This window comes from Narcine bancroftii, chromosome 9 (assembly GCF_036971445.1).
Source record: "Narcine bancroftii isolate sNarBan1 chromosome 9, sNarBan1.hap1, whole genome shotgun sequence".
NCBI lineage: Eukaryota > Metazoa > Chordata > Chondrichthyes > Torpediniformes > Narcinidae > Narcine > Narcine bancroftii.
In genome coordinates, this window is record NC_091477.1 from 93,714,864 (window position 1) to 93,738,027 (window position 23,164).

The 23,164-nt window shown below is 38.4% G+C and overlaps 1 protein-coding gene and 1 long non-coding RNA gene across 2 annotated transcripts in view; both read left to right on the top strand.

The window, feature by feature from the left end:
• Positions 1-23,164, top strand: part of veph1 (ventricular zone expressed PH domain-containing 1) — a 175,587-nt gene that overhangs the window by 65,932 nt on the left and 86,491 nt on the right. Inside the window, 2 exon segments of the mRNA XM_069899101.1 lie at positions 11,699-11,859; positions 11,861-11,906. Of these exon segments, the coding sequence (XP_069755202.1) occupies positions 11,699-11,859; positions 11,861-11,906 (207 nt within the window).
• LOC138742455 (uncharacterized) lies at positions 19,055-23,097 on the top strand. Its single transcript, XR_011344190.1, has 3 exons — positions 19,055-19,140; positions 19,350-19,518; positions 22,268-23,097. It is a non-coding gene; the product is annotated as an uncharacterized lncRNA (long non-coding RNA).

Sequence of the window (23,164 nt, forward strand, 5' to 3'; positions counted from 1 at the left end):
GTTCAAGATGCTATTTTTGATATTGAAAGCAATTCAAATCTTGGCCTTATAGCAAAGTTTTAAGCAGTCTTTGGATGCTTACAAAGGTGCAGAAGTTCACATAGAACATTATATCGCACTACAGACTCTTCACCCCACAATCTTGTGCTGATCAATGTAAACCTACTCCACAACACCTAAGCTGCCTTTACATACCCATAACCCTCTTTTTTCTACATCCATGTGCCTATCTAAGAGTCTTTTAACTGTCTCTAGTGTTCCACCAACCCCAGCAATGTATTCTGAGCAGCAAACCTTACCTCTGGCATCTGCACTAAACTTTTCTCCACTCACTTAAATGGATGTCATCTGGTATTTGCCATCATAGCTCTGGGAAAATGGTGATGCTCTCCACCCTGTATATGACCCTTAAAATATTATATACCTCTATTGTCACCTCTCATCTTTTGTCACTCCAAAGTTGAAACCCCCATCTCCATCAATCTTGCTTCATAAGACATGTTCTCCAATCCAGACAACATCCTAGTAAATCTCTTCTTCACCTTCTTGAAAGCTTTTACATTCTTCCAATAAGAGGTGGCTAGAAATGAACACATTTCTCTGGTGTTTTATAAGCTACAGCATTACCTCCTAAATTCAATTCCCCGAATAATGAAGGCAGTCACACCAGACTCTATCTTTACCACCCTATCAAATTTGCTGCACAAATTTGAGGGATCTCCACAGAAACCTGCCATTAACTAATCTTCATGTTCAACTTTCCAAGGTACTTCACACATGTTCAGATTGAATTCCATCTGCCCAACTCTGCGTCCTGCTTATATCCCGATTATAACCTATGACAACTTTCTATGTATCCATAATTCCTCCAACCTTTGTATCATCTGCACATTTAGTGACCCACCACTCCACTTTTTTTGCCCAAATCATTTATAAAAAATTATAAAAATCCTAGAACAGATAGCATTCATTACTGACATGCAGGCAGAATACATTCCATGTTGATAGACTTTCACTGAAAAGTAAGAGTGACAGGAATCACATTGGGACATTTTGCTTTAAACAAATGCTTGAACCAGTGAAATAAATTGTTTATGATGCCCCAGAAACATTGTGGATCCAATTTATGCAATTGCCAAATGATACATTGCCTAACACACCTTTATTACTTGTAGACTCTCTCTTGCAGAGTGAGATAACAGGTAGTTTTAGAACAAAACTATTGCATCCCCAATACTGAATTACAGAGGAATGGAATGTCAAAAGGAGTGATTTCACTGTGTGGCGGAATGTAATTAACCTCAGGTGACAGTGTTAGAACCCAGGCTTCTGCACCAAACAAAAATTTTGCAGGAAGTACAAGAATTTGCTTGATGAGAGAAGGCCAAGAGGTGATTCCTGTCATCCCCGCATTCTAGCTCCACCAGCTCAGATCAGCACTGGATCAACTGATGGTTGATAGGACTTACAATAACAGATGTTTTGCTGGGATGCTGAACTCTATGGAATCTGATCCCTGAATCCTCTGGACTTTTGAAGAGAGATGTCTGTAAGTACTGACTATAGGAGAAGTAACTTATTGGGGGGGAGAGGAGGGGCCTCAGAAGATATTCCATACTTTTCTATGCCTTACTGGAAAATTAAGTGTCTTGCCAATCTTGGGTTTTCTGGAGATGTTGAAACTTTTTGTCCAATTCCACTTCATTAGGAATTCATTCACAGAACAAGAATTGAAACCATTGAAATATTGAGTAAGAGAGTTGAAGCGGCTCAATTCTTAAGACAGATGTGGAGTGCTCATAACTAATATGGTCTTTTGGAACAGAGGAATTAGTTGGAACGAATCTAAAAGTTAGAAAGAGCACAGATGTGGTAATCCATTTTGGCTCCTTGTTGAGGATGCATAATGCTTTGATTTTTTTTTATGCTTCCCTCTTCAGCTCTTCTGTTTTCTCACACTTGGCAACACTCAACTGTAGATATTTCCATCCCTTCAGACATGCCAATTATACAGTACTGTAGCTGCTACTAGATCTTAGCAACACTGAATTACTAGAACATTCAAGTCATTAGTAATTCTGTTGCAATCTGTTTGCCTGTATTAAGATGTTAGTAGAAAAAAGGGGAGCATAATTTCTGCTTCACAATGCCAGAGATTTGGCTTCAATCCTGACATCTGGGCTGTCTGTACAGGATGTGCATATTCTCATTATGACCACGTGAGTTTCCTTCAGGTGTTCCAGTGTCCATCCTCCATCCCATCCCAAGGAAGATGGTAAGTTGATCCACCCCTCAACATTGACCCAAGATTGTAGGTTGATGACAGAAACTGAAGGAAGTTGATGGCAATGTGGGAGAGTAGATTACAGTAAATTTCAGGAAGGGAATGGGACTGCACTCAGCCATCACAATTTTTATGCACCAAAAGACCTCCTTATTTGCTGTTGGTGGACATGGAAATAAAATAAATAATGGTGCAACTGGAACTAATATTAAAAATGGAGATTGAGCATTCAGGCCTTTTGAGGAGATTGAAAACTTGACTGAATGTTGTAATGACAACAATGTTACCAAAACCAACGAGCTGATTGTCGACTTTAGAAAGGGAAACCAGAGATGTACCATCCAGTGATCATTGGAGGAATTAGAGATGGAGAGGTTGAGCAAATTTAAGTTCTTGGGAGTCACTATTTTGGAGGACCTTTCCAGGAATCAACACACAAGTGTCAACATGAAAACAAAAAGCACGAGTCAATGCCTCTTCTTCCTCAGGAGTTTGCAGAGGTTTGGTATGACATCGGAAACCTTGGAAAACTTCCACAGCTGTGTATGGTTGCATTATGGTATGGGAGCACCAATACCTCTGAGTGGAAAGGCCTGCAAAAGGTAGTTGACACAGTCCAGTACATCACAGGCAAAACTCTCCAACAGAAAATCTACATGGAACGCTGCTGTCGGAGAGCAGCAGCAATCATCATGGATCCACACCACCCACATCATGCTCTGTAGTTGCTGCTGCCATCAGTAAAGAGGTGCAAATACCACAAGACTCATACCACCAGCTTCAGAACAGTTGCTACTCCTTCACCATCAGCTCCTAAACAACAAACTCAATCAGAGGCTCATTTAAAGTCTCTTACTTTACACATTATTTATTACTGGATATTTATTTGTTTTTGTATTGCACAGTCAGTTTGTTTATATTTTTTCTTTGTATATGTTTCTCTCTTTTGTGGATGTATCTTGAGCACAGTTTTTTGCCCTACCGAGAAGTAGAAATTCTGCCTGGCTCATAGGAAAAAAAGAATCTCAGGGTTGTATGTGATGTCATGTATGCACTCTGACAATAAATTTGTACTTTGATTAGAAGTAAATGTTGCTTCTTTCACTTTTAAAATAATTGATTAGAGGGCATAGCCCATCACATCTTTCCTCCTCCTACCTCCCCTCCCCCCAAACTTAAAAGGAGAAAAAGCTGAAAATACTCAACTGGGCATCATTTTTGTCAAGATCTTGAGTAAAGTAAGAATCAAAGAGAATAGAACCAAGATCATGGAAATAGGGAACTGAAAGCATTGCTGGAAGTACTTACCAGGTCAGGAAGGAGAACAATAGTTACTGTTTCAGGTCTATAATCTTTCATCAAAAGGGGGAAGGGGAAGAAGTGGAGAAAATTAAAGAACATCTGAGAATGAAATACTAACACAGATGGGAGAGGATGGAGAAGGGATGCTAATAATAGTTCGTTGATCCAGAGAAGATGTAAAGAGAAAATATCAAGTTCAATCGTACCAGTGCAACCCGATGAAACTGCATTCTCTGGTCCGTGGTGCAGAACAGTGTAAAACACACTGCAGAAACATACATACAGACAAATGATGCATAGGTTTGTACATGTATTAAAATAAATAATCTTAATAAATCGTAGAATCATGGAGAGTTGTTTTAGCGGTCATTCATCAATCTCACTGCCTGTGAGAAGAAGTTGTTTGTAAATTTGGTGGCTTTGGCTCTAATACTTCTATATCTTTTTCCTGATGGGAGTAACTGGAAGATGCTGTGTACAGGGTGTAGGGATGCTCCCTGATCCTTGCAAGCCCTTATTAAACAATGATCACTTTAAATCACATCGATGGGCGTGAGGGTGGCCTTCAGTGATACTCTCCGCCGATTTAATTCGGAGGTGAATTGTCCTCCGGCAAGAGGGATGTTGCCCTCTTTGATATCAGGATGATGGTGGCTATCTTGAAACCCATGGGGACAATGGATTGCTGTAATGACATGTTGAAGATGTCTGTAAGGACTTCTGTCAGTTGGTCAGCATAAACCTTCAGTACCTGGCCAGGTATGTTGTCTGGTCCCACTGTATTGTCTGATTCACCCTGGCTAGGATTCTCTGCATCTCAGCTGTGGGTATGCAAGGCCCCTATTCTTCAGGGAAAGAAGGAGCTTTCTTTGGCATCAGCCTGTTCTTTTTGTCGAACCATGTGTAGATCAGAATTTATTGTCGTGAACAAGTCGTGAAATTCGGTGTTTTGTGGCAGCATCACAGTGTAAAACTTTCATAATATAACCATCTTACATTACTATAAATTTTTAAAAAATTAAAATAGTAGTGCATGAAAAGTAAGGCTGTGTCTTTGGTTCATTGATTATTCAGGAATCTGATAGCAGAGGGGAAGAAGCTGTCCTTGTGCCATTGAGTGCTCATCTTTAGGGTCCTATACCTTTTTCCTGATGGTAGCAGAGTGAAAAGGGCATGGCCTAAGAGGTGAGGCTGCTTTTTTAAGACACCACCTCATGTAGATGACCTCAATGGAGTGAAGTCTGGTGTCTCTGATGCCAAGCATCACAGCTATCTATACTGTTAATCCTTGCTTTGTATACTGTAATTGCATGCATTCCCTGCCATAGATGCTGTGTGTCTCTGCCTCTAGCTTCCTCTGGTATTGACACTTTGCTTCAGAGATGGCCTTCCATAGGTTATGCCTAAACTTCTTGTAAAGATCCACATCCCTGTCCTTAAACATCCTTGTTCTCACCCTTAGCAGTTTGCAAATTCTCTGATTAATCCAGGGCTTCTGGTTGGGGAACATCTGATATGTGCGCGTGGGCACACACTTATCCACACAGGGCTTGATGAAGTCAATGACACCTTTTGCATATTCATTCAAGTCTATGGATGAGTTCTTGAATATGTTCCAGTCCACCAATTCAAAGCAGTTCCGCAGACACTCCTCTGCCTCCCTTGACCTTGCTTTTGCCGTCTTTACCGCTGGTGCTGTGGTCCTCAGTCTTTGCTTGTATGCAGGGAGTAGAAGTACAGCCAGGTGATCAGACTTGCTGAAGTGTGGTCTTGGTATGGCTCAGTATGCGTTCTTCAAGAAGATGCAGCAGTGGTCGAATGTGTTTGTTCCCCTGGTCTCGCATATGATGTGTTGGTGTTGGTGACACTTGTCTCCAGATGTTCATGATTGGGGGAACAGGACTGGGGCATGATTGTCCTGTCTGTGCACCATGATGAAATGATGATGTCACAAATGCCACTTCCCCTGGTTTTTCCAGAGGTTGGCACAATGGAGCATGCAGTCCTTGGGCTGCAGCACCGTGTCTGTGTTTAGCCTTGTTTCTGTAAAGCGTATCACACAGCACTCCCTGATGACTCTTTGATGTTGAAGTCTGGCTTGGAGTTCATCAAGTTTGTTCTCAAAGGATTGTACATGAGCCAGGAGAATGGTAGGGAAAGGAAGCCTCAGGCTCCGGTGTCTCAGTTTGACCTGTCTCAGTTTGACCTCTACACCCACATGGTCAGGTCTTCTTTACCTGGCCCTTGAGTCCACTGCTGGTAGTTCCTGTGATATTTAAATTGTCCATGCACTGTCCCTTTAAAAGCTCCAAAGTGTTTAAATATACTGAGCACACTGCGGTTTATGACTCCTGCAAAGTTGAAACGGCATGATCGCTGGCTGTTTAAAACTTACTTGTCTGAGCGCCAGCTGTTTAAAGGCCCTGCAGCCTGACGAAGATGACCGATTTTGCTGATTTCGAGGTCTGCCAGCAATATTAAGACATCCATTTTATCAGGTGAGTTTGATTTTGTGTTTCTGGGTTTGTGTGGTTTAATCGTTCAGATTTGGGGTATTCCTGACAGAGCTTGCACGCAAAGAGTTGCCCCTGTAAGGCACCATCTTGGCGGGGGGGGGGGGGGGGCAGAAAAAAGATACTGCATTTGCTCCAAATCTGTACTGGATCTTAGCAGTTGTGGATCTGTTCTGCATCTGTGTGAGAGAGAAACAAAATTATTCCAACAGGTTAATTAACTTTCAGCAGAACTAGCCAGTTTTGAAATGAACAAGGAATTCAGGTTGACTGAAATTGTTGAATTCAATGTTGAATCCCAAGGGATGTAATCTGTCTTGTTGGGAAATGAAGCACTGTTGTGTGTGCTAATGTTAGGCTTTGTTGGAACAGAATAAACATCCAGAAATGGCATTATCCAAGAGAAAGTAAGATGGGTTTTTATTTACCAGCCACTAACCCTTCCTGTTCTCTCTCTATGTTGGAATTAACCAGTTCTGTTAAAAGATGGAGACACCCAGGAGTCTCCAGATGCTGGAATCTAAAGCTAACCAAAAGTTTCTGGAGGAACTAAGCAGGTCAAGCAGTATCAGTGGGAGAAAAAGAATGATCCATGTTTCAGGCCAAAGAAGATTGAAGATGTGGAGAAGAGAAGCTAGTGTAAAAGTGTAGGACAGGGGGCCTGTGATGAAGCAGGGAAGGGGTGAACCAAGAGGAACAGAGGCAGTAGATTAGCAGATGGAGACAAAGGGAGAGAGGCAAGAGAAACAAAGGTGGGGTGAATGATTAGAAGGCAAGATTGTCAGTGCTGCAACCTGATAAGAAAAAAAGTGATAATGGTGGTATAAAGAGAGATCAGATGGAACTGAAGGGATTGGGGAGATGGAGGGAGAGAGGATGTGAGCTTCCATTCCCTCCAACCCATCTCCCCACTGGATTCTTCCATTCTTATTTCCCCCTCCCCCCTCCTTTTAGATACCATCTGGTCTCTCTTTATACTACCATTAACAACTACTTCTTTGGATTCCAGCACTGGCAACCTTTGTCAACCAATCATCCATCTGCCCTTTATGATTCTTCTTTCCCCGCCAAACCTCTTCTTCTTGCCTCGCCCCCCCCCCCCCCTTTGTCTGGTGTCTGCCAATCTTACTACCTCTGTCAGTCAGTCTGCTTTATCTCTCCCTCATTTATCCATCCCACATAGGAGCCCCTGGACTACCCCTCCCTCTCCATCCTCGTAACACTTGATTATCTTCTCTCTTTTTGTCAATTTTCATTAATTGTTTTGGCCTGAAATGTCGACCATATTTCTTTTCTCCCACTGATGCTCCCAAACCCACTGTGTTCCTCCAGAAGATTGGGTTAATCTGATGAAAGATTTCTTGACATAAAACTTTAACTGTTTCTCAGTCCACTGATGCTGCTCGAACGGCTGAGTATTCCCAGTGGCTGCAGTCATTTGTTTAGTATTTTGTTCCTTGCAGTTTTGACTCTTTGGATGAATGATACAGAAATTCAATATTTGTTTAGGTCTTAAAAGAAGGTGTTTGGGATCTATCTTTGTGGAGTCGTCTTGCTGTATTTTTTTGTGCTCCATTTCCTGCCTTTTTATAGCAGGTCAGTTGCATGATGGGTTTGCAAAGGATCACTTGATGGAGAGTAGAAATATAAGCTGGGTATAGGCTGATACACATGGGATCTTCTGGTATTCATGTTGTCTGCAATCTGTGGTTTAACAAAAAATATTTCAACACTGTTCAAAATGTAGTCGGTAGCCAGAGCTAAGCAGGTTCTTAATGCCAAATATTTCTTATCTGAAAGCCAGATAGAGGCTTCAAAAGAAGTTTTAAGGGATGAATGCACAAAAGACTCACCAACAAGAGGAAAATGTTTGCCACACATGTCTGGACTTAGAATATCAAAGGTCATAATTGAGACTGAAAAGACCAAAAGCTTATCTAATGCTTTCCGAAGTGACCGAATGATAAAGGAAATTAATCATATCATGAGCCTGGAGGAAAATTACAACTAATCTCTTTAATCTTCAGAACAGGATACGAGATCCACATGGTGAAGTAGCCTTCTGATTAATTGAATTTTCTCTCCCATTATACATGACTCTGCACAATTCAGATCAAGTTGCACTTCTCGTCACTGACATTTGTTCATTTGTTCCTGTTCCAGAAGACATGCTGTTCTCAGTGAAAAAGTAGACTAATGCGATGTAGTTCTTCACCCAGGAATGTTATAAGTAATCATGTTGACAAAGAGAAATGATGGTTAAACCATGTGTTTGAGTGTATTTCAGTAAATTTGAACTTCAGAAACCTGACACTTCCCTTGACATTTTAGGTATTTTTATAACATGGCCAGATTTTTCTTTTGTAATCTTTATTTTATCATGGTTTTCATAACTTAAATTTCTCAGATTTGAAATAAAGTGTAATTCAAGTCACATTATTTTCACATTTACACATTTATTATGCAAAGAAATCTATTTTTAAACCAAATGTTAAAAGGAACAGAAATGAAACCTGAAGGATCCTGTGGGATGCTTGTAAATTTTAATACCTAAATTGTTGGCCTCATATACAGTCAAACCCAAACCCAAACCTTGAATCTGTTTTGGTCAAGTATTTAAGGAGCTCCAGTAACATCTGTTGTTGTCTCTATTCAAGAATGAAATGTGGATTGCTTGAAGGATAGATTTTCAAACTGAAACATCTTACTGCATCATCTATTCATGTCTGACCTGTTTCACATTATTTGCTATGTTACCCATGATTGCTGTATTCTGTGATAAAATTATTCCGTTTGTACGTTTAAGAGCAGAGTAACAGCTTTTTCATTTGTCTGGCTTACATGGCCTTTTGAGATTTAAGACTGCAACCCCAGTCTGTCAATATTTGCATAAGGTTTCTGAGAATTTATTATTTTTCTCAGGAGGTCCCGCACACAAACAATTAAATGATAAATTTAGCTTAATAGTCTTGGCATGAAAATTTTATATTTAAAAAAGCATGCTTACTTTCTGTTGCATTCAGAAATGTAGTAAAATAACCAGCCATCATAGAATTGTCATCCTGGAAAGATTGGAGGCATGGTAGATATGAGAGAGGGAAACTGGCAACTGGCGAGGCAGGGCCAGTGGGAGGGGGAGAGCTGTGGACAAAAAAAAGAGCATATCAGAGAGTATGGCATTTGAGAGGCTTGAACAAGAAGAATGGGAAAATTGGGCACAGAATTGAGGGAGTAGGTTGTGTAGACTGCAGAGAAACGGTGGATGGGAAAATACATAGCAAAACTTCTGTTATCTGGAATTCAAGCAACTGGCAAAAAAATTTGAGGAAAATAAATAGAAATTAAGATAAATAAGAACACAAAAAATAGTTTAAAATTGTAAATGTAAATGTTGTCTGAAGTAATATAGTATATAAACCTTTGGTGAAGATGGGAGCAAATATTCAGCAAGCAAAATGCCTTGGTCATGCTTTGCTCATAGCAGCTGTTTGAATGAAATGGCATCACCCAGGACGAAGAGCTGTTTGATGCCCCTCGCCGTTGGAGTGACTCTCTTAAAGTGTCTCCTTATCCCTGCTTAGTAAGATTTTTTATCTTTATTAGTATATGACTAAGTATATTAGTAAGGCTTTATCACTGAACTTGGGAGAGGGGGTTTAATTATGATGTTATTGTTTGGACAGCTCCATGGAACCTAAAGATGCAGTGATGGTTAAATGTTTTCAAAGTCTGTGACTGAAAATAAAGTAAATTGCTTTAAGGGTTTATATATTCATGCCAGTGAAGTTTATTTGATATAAATATAGTATTTTTGATTTTTTTAAAAAATGTTTATTTTTAATGCAGGTGTATCAGTTTGGTGTTGTAAAAGAGAGGAGTTTGCAGGGAGAGAATGGGGATAAGTGTGTGAGCAGGAGGTATGCAGGACTGAGACATGTGAACAAGCAGTGGAAGATGTGAGGTGGATATGACAATAGGAGATGAAAGGAATGAGAAAGAAGCAAAGCAGGTAAACCAGGCAAGGAGATGAAGAGGAAATGTGGGTTGAGAGAGTGTGGGGAGCAGGGTCGAATGAGTGTGGATGGATCAACTGGGACTAAAGAACTAAAGCAGCCATGAGAGTTTCAGAGTGTGTTATTGGCAGATGATGAATAAATTACCATAAAACTACAATTTTTCATAAGTGATGGATCCAAATGTTTTGAAGTCCTTCAATTAATTTCTCTCGATGGAATAGTTAAATAGCTCATTTTGTCTGGTTGTCTGTTTCAATTTTCTCTACTGTTAATATCTCTCCATGTGTATCAACAGCAGATATAAACATTTTTTTTATTTTGCATGTAAAATTTCTTCAAATTTAATTCCTGTTAAATTAAGAAAATTCATTGGATTCCTGATATACCATTGAAAATTGAAAAGTAACTTTTAGATTCTGGAACCTTTCTATTCTACCATGGATAGCTATCGGGAGACCCACGCTGAGCTGTGAACTGCTGGGGACTGGCTCAATACAGGCTGAAGGGGTACCAGGTATCTCAACTGGGACACAAGGGGGTGCTGAAGGCACTGATAGGGGTATTGGAGGTTCTTATCTGGAGCTCAGGTTGCCAATGGTTTGGTCTAGCTGTGAAAGTACTGGAGGTGAATCTAAGGACACTTGGTAACTATAGGGGGCTCTCTTTTGCTTCTTTTTCTCTGACGTTAAGAGGCACTTCAGACAATGTCTGCCGATGGCAAATTTGTCTATCTTACAGAGGGCAAGAGCAATTTTGTGTAATGACACTGTTTTATTGCAATGATAATAAATTGAATCTTGAATCTGTATCTTTTTTTTCTTGGACAATACCTTGGTATTGGTTTTGAGGGTTCTATGGTGACTGTTGAGGAAAATGTGGTAGACTCTTCCACAGATGTATCATTTCTTGGGTGAGTGGTTTGGTTGATTATGTTCTTGGACTGCTGTCTACATAGGACTTTAGTATGCACTTAATGCATGCATTCAAAGCTCCCAATATTTGTCATTCTTTTCCAATCCTCCAACTATCCCTCACATTCATCCAAATTTCAAATCCCCAATTTACCACTGATGCATCTTTTCTATCTAATTTTTACTAGCAATTAAAAGATTTATCAAAGTATGTGAAACCTCGCAATTGCAGGTTGTACCTCTCTAATACAGCAACATTGGGACTAGGCCATTGGCAGACTATTGAAAATGCTGGAAAACAGAAATTGACCCCTAAGGGAATACTTATTAGTACTAGCACCATCTTCTGTGCCTCTTGGCCTCTTGGATGACATCCTAAAGGGTTAAAATATAGTTTAATATAAGAAATTAACAGGACTGTTTCATCAAAGCACTCTGCTTCAGTATAAACAGATTTTGGTGCATTAATGTCGCCAGCAGTGTCACCGTGGTGGCAGATCCGCAAACTAATGGAGGCAGATTCAAAACATGCCGGACCATAGGAGATGCTGTATTAGGGAGGTACAACCTGTACCATGAAATCTAAAGTTATTTTGATTTGCATATTGAATTGCCTTTTTAATGATGATGTGTTAGCAAACAAGAGTGAAATTTTTCTCCCTCTCCCTTCAGGTATTAAATGACTCCATTTCATCTTTAATTATCCAACTGGGGGACCCCAGCCATAGCAACCTTATCCTCAATATACTGATGGATCTAGTAAATTCCAATCAATGTATCCTGGATAAGTCTACAGAAGATCTTGAACAAATTGTTCAGAGTTGCCCAATTCTCAGGACAGATCGCCAAACTTTTTGGGACCATGGGCTGTATTAATGAGGTAAGATAATGTAGAGATTCTTGAGTACAAAAATACCTTGTAGAACCTGTAGTGGCAGTTTGATTCAAAGACAGTTGGCAGTGAAGGCTTACAAGTTTCAAATAATCTTGCAGAGTTGGTATATGAAATAATAGATCCACATTTAAAAAGGTGAAGCAAATTTTTAAAAAGAATATGTTAAAACAATTATAAAACCGCATCAAATTTTAGATGGGTTAGCTCTCATTCAGCTTTAAGCCGTGCGTGAGGGCTAAAGCAATTTACTGACGTTTGTTATTTTACTATATTAATTCTCCAATGGGGATCCATGGCTAGATTTGTGATTTGTTTTGTAAATAGACCTTGAGTGGTGTAGATTAGAGTTGACTGCAATTTATAATTTGTGTGTGGGCCTCTGGTATGATTCCAATGAAGAGGATATTTCAGTGATTTTTACCTAAATCTACACAAATAAGTTTATAATATGAGACTTTGAAATTATTTTGTTTGAACTCCACCCTAAAAACCTGTCCATAGAAGAGATTGCAACAGATTATCATTGATCTTTGGAGGAAATTACACACCATGCACATCAAATTAGTTCCCTTAGGGACATGGGGAGTTAGTGAAACAGTAATTATGGCTTAATACTCCATTTTAAAACTCACTCCAGGTATTTTCAATTGAGAATCATGCATCAGTCTTGCAGCTTTCATCAATTCACTTCCTTCTGGAGGTCATCAGTAACTGGGGAACAACAGGGAATCACTAATGACAATACAATGTTTGTGTTTAAAGGTATATTTACTTATCCCAGAATTTGCTGTCACTTTCACACTGTCAGATTTGTCACCCCAAAATTCAGTGCAATGACTACATAAAATTTCGTGTTCAACCTGACTCTAATTTGAACCATTTGTGGTATACGCTTTCATAAATTGATACTTCAGTGCAAATTAAATAACCTATTACTCATTTCTCAGCTTTAATAGTGGTGGTGGGGTGGGGGGGGGTGATGGTGGGGGCTTGTTATTTAATGCCAAAGCTGTTTTAGACTAGTCTAGGAAAAAGCAATCAGTATTGGCACATTTCTCAACCGTTTTAAGATTTCAATAAGTAACATGATTCATTTGGGGTTATCCATCTTGAAATATAAAACAAGAGACGTGTGTTCTTGGAAAAGGGAAAGGGAAAACAGCATAATATGTGTGTTTTTGGAACAATCTCATTTGGTGCAATTCTAGGAGATTGTACAAAGCAAATCTTTGAGTAATGGCAACATGGGAAACAAATGTATTTATATTTGCTAGGGAAACAGAAAAACTGAGTGCATTAGCTGCTTATAAAGTAAGTGTTCCAAAATTTCCAGTGATCAGAACCAAAGTTTGGTCTTCTGCTGTGTAGGAATCAAAACATTACTAATTTTCCAATTTTTGTCAAAGTTGTGTGTCATTCAATCTGCAGATATTGTGTAGTGGGAATCGAAGTCTTATTCTCCCCTTTTAACATTCACTGTTAGTATATAGTTCATTCATTGAAATTTAGATTGGAGGAGGAAGTAAGGCAGTCTATGGATGTGACCTATTATAAGCAGGGCTTTTTAAAGTTTGACAAGCAAGCAGTTGTGTAGCAGTCGAAAAGATGTGGAATTGGAAGATTTTCCAATCAACTAAAATTGGTTAGAACAAGCGAGATGTTTTTATGAACATGGAGCTGCACTGGTGTGATAATACTCCACTGATACTGGAACTGTGGCTGACACCATGCATAACAGACCAGCTGAATCTACAGGCCTTTGGAGCTGCATGCATCAATAGTTGTTGCTTCCTGATAGACACTTGAAGAAGTTACAATATTAGACTGGCAAACATTTCACTTGCAGAAGTGGAGCCAACAGACATTGGCAGATAGAACAGGGTTAACTTGCAAATGTAGTATCGGCAGTGTGTACCTGTTGTCTCAAGACAGGCAGGCTTTGGATAACTAAATTAGCAGAGCAGCTTGTAAAGAAAAGATGAACTGTTCACAGGATAGAAGACCCATGAAGGAATGTGAGAATGTGTTACAACTAGGGTGATCCCTATGACAGTTGGAGCTTTAAAAGAATCAAAGGGATGTTTTGTTGTGAGACCACCAGTGCACTGACCAGAGCCAGGGGGTTGTCAAGGTATGCAGTAATTATACAGAGAGCATGATATCAAAAGCAGCTGATCATTCATCTTTGTGCTCAGAATTTGCCAAGAGGTATAACAGAACCTTTGTACATACATGGTATTATTGATTCTTGTCTGCAAAGTACAGATGCAATGTTATACTTTGATCAGAGTATGTGGGGGCTTTCATGGTCCAAAGGGTGAATCAGCCCCTTTTCCTCTGCAAGTGAAGAAGATTTCTGCTTGATCTGAAAACGTGAAGGTTCAAATGATTCTCTTCATACACTCCACTGAGAATTTCTGAGATCCACACTTGAGCCATATGTGCCTCAATGGTTTAGAGGCAGTGTTGGTATCATTCATGGACCATTCCTTATCTCCGTACATTCTCAAGCTGCCAATAATATTTTAAAACCTCCAATAAAATAGAAGTCATAATATGCTCAGGAAATTGCAGTCATAGAAAAGTAAAATTTTAAAATGATTTAAAAATCAAAAAGGCAAAGAACAAAGTACTTTAAAGACAGACAGATTTGGTAATATACAACAAAATAACTGACTGGTTATTGCTCAACATACATCTTTGCAGAATATCAAACTATTCCGAACGACAACAATTTCCAGTTGTACAATGTGAATCTCAATGAATTAAAACCCAATTTGAAAACAAAGTAGAACAAAGAGTATCCTTTCCAGAAGACTGAATAATAAAAAAAACAAAGACGATCTTGTGAACGAAACATGAATTGCAGCAGAGGTTTAAGTATAGCAAACTCACTTTTAATTAATACCATATGTATGTTAAAATGGTCACAGAAAATTTATAATTTGTGGTTGGATGGCTTGTACAGTTCTTTTGTTTTTCTAAATAGATGTTGGAAACAATTAGAATTTTAATAGATGGGAGTCTTACCTTCTGCCTTTGTTCAAAAAAACTAAATATAAATTCATGAATGTATTGAACTTTATTTATCCCATTTAAATGAGATGTAAATCCTAATTTTTATTTGTATTAATATTGTTAAAGGAAATTCTTTCATATAAACCATGATAATTTAACATTTGAGTAATCAACTCTTTAAATCTGCCAAAAATCATAAAATATTGTTATATGCAAATATTTTCTCAGAAATCTGCAGATAAAACATCTTGTGTAGATCAGACACAAGAGCTTTGACAGAGCCACCTGGCCTGTATCCAGCCTGTGATGTTTTCATTCCCCTCTCTGCAGGACATTACATGTAATGTCTTCTGATCACGGCCCACGCCAATTAATGGGCTGAGATCTCACGGAGCTTGTTTCTCAACCTCTTTTTGCACACCAATATCTGACTTGTATTTCTTTGTCAAAAGTGTTTTAGGTAACAAGGTTAAGATTTTAAAATATCAGCATATGCTGGTGTGTCGATCATTTTGAGGTGAGTAATATTCTAATTGGAGCTGAAGTATCATCCCAGGCAACATTGTAATAATTAAATGTACCAAAGTGTGGATAATATGATCAATGCTACCTCAAAGTCTTTTTCCTGTCAATGAGGAAAATGAAGATCTAAAATTTGATTTATTTTATGTTGTTACAGAAAGCCTTCTGAGCAACACAATCTTATCTACATTCGCAGATTTCCACAGAATTGGTTTCCAACAATGGTTTCTCCTTCTGTCCATATGCAATTTAATTTAGACTCTCAAGGATCTAACATCAACCTCTTCCTCCTCAGCCAGATGCAACCTTTGACAAAAATCTATGCCAAATATGTTATCTTGCATGGGTTTCAAATTCAATTAATCTTAATGGGGCATTAATGATGTGAACAATGCTGAACAGACTATTCTACGTGGATTATACAACAGGGCAGATCAAGTTGGGTTGATGCTCTATTTGGGCTGCTTTCCCATTATCAAACTCTAGTTTCATAACTTCTGGTTTTCTTTATCCAGCTTCCCCTTAAATGCTTAATGATTGCAGTGGTGGCTTCTGCATCCTCATTGCTCTGGGTGATGAGGGCTCCTCTGAATTTTTGTTCCATTCATTTTCTAGGATCAGAACATCACTGACAGTATTTATTGTCTATCCCTGACAATGAGAAGATGGTGATGACCAAGTGAAGGTTGGTGAAGGAGTGAGTAAAACACAAAAGCCTGCAGACACTGATTGAAGTAAAAACAATGCTGGAGATACTCAGCATGTCAGACAGTGTACTTTATACAGCAAAGATAAAGGTACATAACCAATTTTTCAGGCTTGAGCACTTCTTCAGGTATGAGCAAAACAAAGACAGGCAACCGAACAAAAATCTGGTGAAGGAGTTCCAGGAATCAGACCCAGCAATGATGAAGATGCCTTCAAGTCAGAGTGAACTTGTACCACCAAAGAGCACTTGCTGCTGTACTAAACTACAGAATTAACCATTCTATGGCTGCCTCTAACTTTAGTAAGTGTATGAGTGCAGGAAAACTTGCAGTATCCAGAGGAAGTAAAAAGCAATCAAGTTGTGACACAGCATATACAAAATCTAACTAAAATCTATTGTGCATTAAACATTAGCAGTTGAAATATTTTTAAAAATTAGGTTTGTAAACTTAAATAAAAGTTCTGCTTTGCAAGTGGCATCTATCTTTTTTTAGCCAGTGCATATGACAGTTATGGTGCATCAGTAGTCAATAGCAGCTTAAAAGTGGTGCCAATTAAACTTAATCCTTAATGGAACAGTACTTCCTCATTCTGAACCTGTGATTATTCGGATTGGTAGAAGACATTCTTTCAGAACACTGGCAGATGTCTGGCAGTTTTTGCAAAATTTGGAGTTGAGATCCTCCTGCTTACGTAAGAATCCAAAGCACTCTTGAGGCCACAGAAGATGTGTGTCCGGTCAAGAATAATTTTCAGGTTTGTGGTGATCCTCAGAATGTTTTCTCTTTGGTCTCCTCTTTGTTTTTCTGATGCCATGCGGAAGACTTCTACCTATGTAATGCCAGGTTGGGATATGGAATGTGGAGGTTGGTGATGTGGTTTTGGTGGATTTACACTTCATAATCAATGAATTTATGGAGCTAAACTTGGCAGGACCAATGTGCATATTTCTAGCCCATGGGTAAAATGCATAATTCAATTTGATCAACAATAGATGTCATTATAGTATTGCATTTGGATTCAAAATTAAAAATTGCAACATATTGGGATCATTAGCACCAAAAGCACAGAATCTGTTTTCAATGCCTTTGTATCTGAGTGCTGTATTGGAGGATTTAAACCATGTTTTTGCTCCTGCAAGGCTGAGAATCAGTAACCTGCTTGAGACTCAGCAGACATAAGCTAAATTCCACCATGGGGCCCAGAGATGCAGTTACCTGACAAAAAGACATCTGTGTACCAAGAACATTTAATCTTCCTGCTTGTTTTGGTCACAGTCTTTCAGGCAGAGACCTAACCTTGATGCAAAATAAACCATTGTATTCAAAGTGATAAGCTGAAAGTTGTGTTATTCGATAGAAGCCTAGGCATGCTAGCTTGCTCGCTTATCTTTCTTGCTGTGCTGGGAATAGGTGCTTGGGTAAGCAGTTTTTGGGTATATAAGCCATGGTCCCGCTGCTGAAGTTTGAGACTCTCTGAGAGGTGGCAACATCTCTCAGCAAGAAGAAGAACTTCTAGAGTCCAGCCAACGTCCCAGTCGGGGGAGGTGGAGAAGCTGCTACTGGCGCCCCGACAACCTACTAAAAGTGTGCAGTCGTTGCCTCGCTTCGGCAGTTGGGACTAGTCCTGGCATTGATAAGAATAATTGGGAAGGGCTTGCATATTGTAGTTTGATATCAGCTTTAGAATTTGTAATAAAGATTTATATAAACTGAAGTGCTCTCGGCGTGTGTGTCTATTTTCATTCGGTAGCTCAAACACTGTGGCCAATCTAAAACGAACAAAGTGAGAGGTACAAGTTTACCCAGGACAAGTGCATATGATGTAAATTATATCATGATGAAGTTGGAACCAACCAACACCATTTGAGTTGTGCAACACCCTTGTTGATAATTTCTGCAAGTGAAGAAAATATGGCACATGATGAGTTTTTGGCAGTATGTACTGTGTGAACAGGTGTTTTTAAAGGTTGGGGACAAATTCTGAACTGAGGCGGAATTTGGACAGAAAATAAAGGGCTTCTATATGCTTGGCAAGAAAGCCAATCTCTCCAAATATAGATTACATGATGTTTGTATTTTTAATGTGAGCCCTTGTAACAAATATTCATGTAATTTTAAATTGTCACTTCACAAATCCCCAGAGAGAGGAGTGGAATTTTTACTTCTCAACGTATAATAACAGCATAATTGTGTGGAATCAGCCACAGCAGTTCAAAAAGTCATGATTTTCTTTACAAATTTTTGGGCTCCACCCAATGACACTCAATGAGTGTTTATCCATTCCAATCTTTTTTTTCTGGTGTAAGATTGTTTGTCTGTTCATACCCTACCTGAAAAACTGGCTATTTCCCCACTCTGATTACACAGGCTTTAGGTCATACACTGATATCAGTTGATTCATTTTTGAATATTTTCATGTTTTAAAAATAAACATGATTTTCTGTGAAAATAACTGATTAAGTCTAATATTGAAGCCTTAAGATAACTGCTCTATATAATTACAGATATCCAACAATCACTACCAAGTTGTCATTTCATGCAATTGATTTGTGTATTCTCTGCCACAGTGGATCAGTTTAACCACCATGATTATGTGATCTTGTTCACATTGTACATGTGAACTGAATATTGATTGCTTACAGTCAATGAAATTAGATTGATCAAATACACTCAAATGCTGGTTCCCTTAGTTCAACCATTCCATGTGCCAATTAATTTTTGACCTTGCCATTATTAAAGTTGATCAGTTGTTGCATTGTCCATTTTGCTTTTTGTTCACTGGGATTTACCCTTTCTCTAGGGAGAAAGAACTTGCTGTTTTTTGCTGTTGAATTTGAACCAAATGGGTTCTTTCCTTGCCTTCTCCACCAACAAGACAATGTAATTGCTCATCTGTCCTGCCAGCTCATCTCATTTTTTTCTTTATTTTTTCCAAGCATCTTGAATATTAAGTACAAAGCACACTATGTGTAAGTGACTTTTCCATTATTACCACTGCATCATAGATCCACACAGTTATTTATGGTTGTATATTACAGTTTCTACATTTAAATATAAGTGTTCAAAACCTTATCTTTGAATTCCTCGAAGTCTTTGCTAGTCTGTTCAAAATAGTATTCTGCTACTTTCTCAGATGCTTTCCAATATTTCACTCAAGAAACTTTGTAATTTTTTGTAGGCAACTCCTTCCCTCTTTTGTTCATCTGAATAAATTGAAAAGGTGTAAAAACATAAAATGCAAGGAAACAGCAAATCAATGGAGACAGAGTTGAATGTTCAGGTTGAAGACACTTTCATCAGAACAGAAGCCAGAGTGGATCGTACATGGCAAAGGGAACTCTGATAAGGTGAGACCAATAGTTACAGTGGTGATATTGATGAAACCATCTGGTTGATCTTCACTGATGGCCGTAACAGACAAGGGAAATAAAAGAACAGCATAAAAGCTATAAAATGCATGAAAGAGATGCTGTTTTTAAAATATTTTATTTAATATTCCATACATGCATTAGCTACAATTATTATTATAATAATATGGATATATTTTTTTAAAAACCCAAATTGATTGCATACATGATGGTTTTCACTTCACCCCAAAACCCCTCTCTCCCATCCAACCCCACCCGAGGAAAGAAAGCAATATAAAAATTGAAAAAAGTTTTAAAAAATATAAGGAGTAAGAAGAAAAGAGAAAGTAAAAAAATTTGTAAAAACATAAGAGTATTTCTTAAATTGTAAGTTTTTTTTCCAAAGGAATACAACTTTGAATTGCCACCTTGGTCTCGTTAAAGATGTATCTGATTTAGTACAAATAAATTGGGATTTAATGGAAAAACAACTCCTGTAACTTGTTTCAAAAAGTCACCTATAGTCACCCAAAAAGATCTCACATTGGGACAAAACTAAGTTGAATGTAGAAAATTTCCTACATCTTCACCACACCTAAAACATTGATCTGATAAATCTGATTTCAATCTATCCAATTTCTGTGGTGTCAGATATAATTGATGTAAAAAAATTGTATTGAACTAATCTATATCTTACATTGTACGATTGTAGTCATACAATCCCCTACATAAATTTTCCCATACTTGTGGTCTATTGTAATATTCAAATCTGATTCCCATCTCTGCCTAGATCTATATAATCCTAACTTAGGAGATCCTGCTTGTAATAATGAATATATCAAATAATTTTTTTTTTTAAATCCCACTCCTACTAAGAAGTGCTACCTCACTAGAATTAGACAAAAATATTATTGTCCCTAATTTATCTCTCAAATATGCCCTTAATTGAAAATAACAAAAAAAGAGTATTATCATATTTGTTCCTCAATTGTTCAAATGGCATCAAATGCCCTCATATGCTGGCTTCATGGCGTGCCTTTGTGAGCATACAAAATGTTTGTATTTAGAGATACATCATAACAAAATGCCCTTCTGTGCCATGGACCCATGCTACCAAAGTGCATCGATGTGATCAACAAACAACATATATCCTTGGAGTGTGGGTGGAAACCAGAGCACCTGGAGGAAACCCATGGGGAGAATGTACAAACTCCTTACAGACAACACCGGATTTGAAACCTGGGTGGCTGGTGCTGTCATAGCATTGTGCTCAGTGGTACACTAACCATGCCAAAGTAAACACTTTTTGTGCAGACAGTTAAAGAACCTTGAACGTTGAAGAGCTGAAGGAAATGTTCAACAGAACAGACAGTGTCAAGTGGAGGGAAGAAAATAATTGCAATAATTTTACAGTAGATGGTCTTCAACAGTACTGGGCAATACTGACAAAAGCTATGGAAATGAGTTGTCAGATGTGGTTAAATGAAATACTGAGTCAGCAAGGCTGCAAAGTGCTCATTACAGAAACCTAGATGCAGTTTGACAAACTTAGCACAGTTCAAGAGAATACATAGTGCCTCCATAATGGTGGGGACAAAGATATTTTTCCCTTATTTGCCCACATGCTACACGGTTTTAAATTTGTAATCAAACAATTCCGGATTTTATTAAAGGGTATTTGTATACATTTTGGTTTGACCACGTAAAAATACTTTTTATACACAGTCCCCTCATTTCAGGGCACCATAATATTTAGGACATAGCAATTTGTATTAATCATATTTAGTATTTTGTTGCCTATCCCTTGCAATGCAATGACTGCTTAAAGTCTGTGATTCATAGACATCATCAGGTGCTGAATATCTTTTCTGGTGATGCCCTGCCAGAGCTCTACTGCAGCCACCTTCAGCTTCTGTTTGTTTCAGGGACTTGTCCCCTTAGGTTTTCTCTTCAGCATGTCGAAGTTAGACTCAATTAGATTAGATTGGGTGAATGATTTGGCCATTCAAGAATTTTCCAGCTTTTTGCTTTGGAAAAACTCCTTTGTTGCTTTAGTAGTAAGCTTGGGACCATTGTCTTGCTATAAGATGAAGGGCCGTCCAATGAGTTTGAAGGCATTTGCTCAAACTTGAGCAGATGATTCTATGCAGAATTCATTTTGCTACCGTCATCAGCAGTTACATCATCAAACAAAAGTGGGCCTGTACCTGTGGCAACCATACATGTCCAGGCCACAACACCCTCACCAAGGTGTTTCACAGATGAAGTGGTATGCTTTGCATTTTGGGCAGTTCCTTTACGCCACGATACTTTACTCTTGCCTTCATTCTGATACAAGTTAATCTTAGACTCATCTTTTCATAAGACCATGTTCCAGAATTCTGCAGGCTATTTTAAATACTTCTTGGCAAACTGTAATCTGGCCATCCTCTTTCTGTAGCTCACTAGTGGTTTGCATCTTGCAGTGTCGCCTCTGTATTTCTGTTCATGAAGCCTTCTGCGCACAGTAGTCATTGACACGTCCAACCCTGCCTCCTGAAAAGTATTTCTGATCTGTCAAACAGGTGTTTGGGGATGTTCCTTCATTATGATGAGAATTCTTCTGACATCATCTGTGGAAGTCTTCCTTGGCCTACCAGCTCCTTTGCAATTAATGAGCTCGCCACCTTCTTAATGATGTTCCATGCTATTGATTTTGGTTATCCTAAGGTACGGTGATGTCTCTTATTGTTTTATTCTTGTTTTTCAGCCTCACAATGGCTTCTTTGACTTTCATTGGCACATCTCGGGTCTTCGTGTTGAAAAATGGCAACTACACACTCCAAAGATGATCAAAGGCTTAAAAGCAAGCCTAGCTCTCTTATACCTGCACCAAATGAAGCAATTAAATGTACCTGAGTAATCACAAACACCTATGAAGCCAAATGACATGAACATTATGGTGCCTTGGCATATATAAAAAGTGCTGCAGTTTTCTACATGGTCAAACCAAAATGTATGCAAATTATCTTGACTAAAATCTGGACTGCCTGTATATCTATTTCCACCACTATCTTTTGGTATTGTGTTCCAGGCACCTACCACTCACAGTGTAAAAATGACTTGTCCAACTCGTCTCCATAATCTCACTTTAAATGCATGCCCTCAAGTATTTGAAATCCTATCCTGGGGAAAAGATTTTGATGGTCTACCCTCTTTATGCCTCGCAATATATCATAATCAGGTTAGAGTGGGAATGGAGATTCAATGTTCAAGCATCTGCAGTTTTTGATTTTCATGTCATGCTATAAATTCCTTGTATATTCATTCTATTTTGCTATTTTTATGCAACAATTTTTATTCATGAAGATGTTCTTTAGGCAATCTAATATATCAACTAAAAATTGATTGCGTAGATCAAAATAAGAGTGTACAATGTTATGACAATTTTAAACAGAAACATGAGATTTGCAAACCATTTTTCATGCTTGCTTACTAGCATTGTTTAGTGATACAATGATGGGAACCTGTGGCATTAACATAAAAATGAAGTAATTCAGTCAGATGAAAAAAAATAAATGATCTAGTTTTGTTTTTTTTTCATAATTCTCATAGAGAATGTTTTCACATTCTTCCTCTTTTACATAACTGGGCGGATGAAAGAATT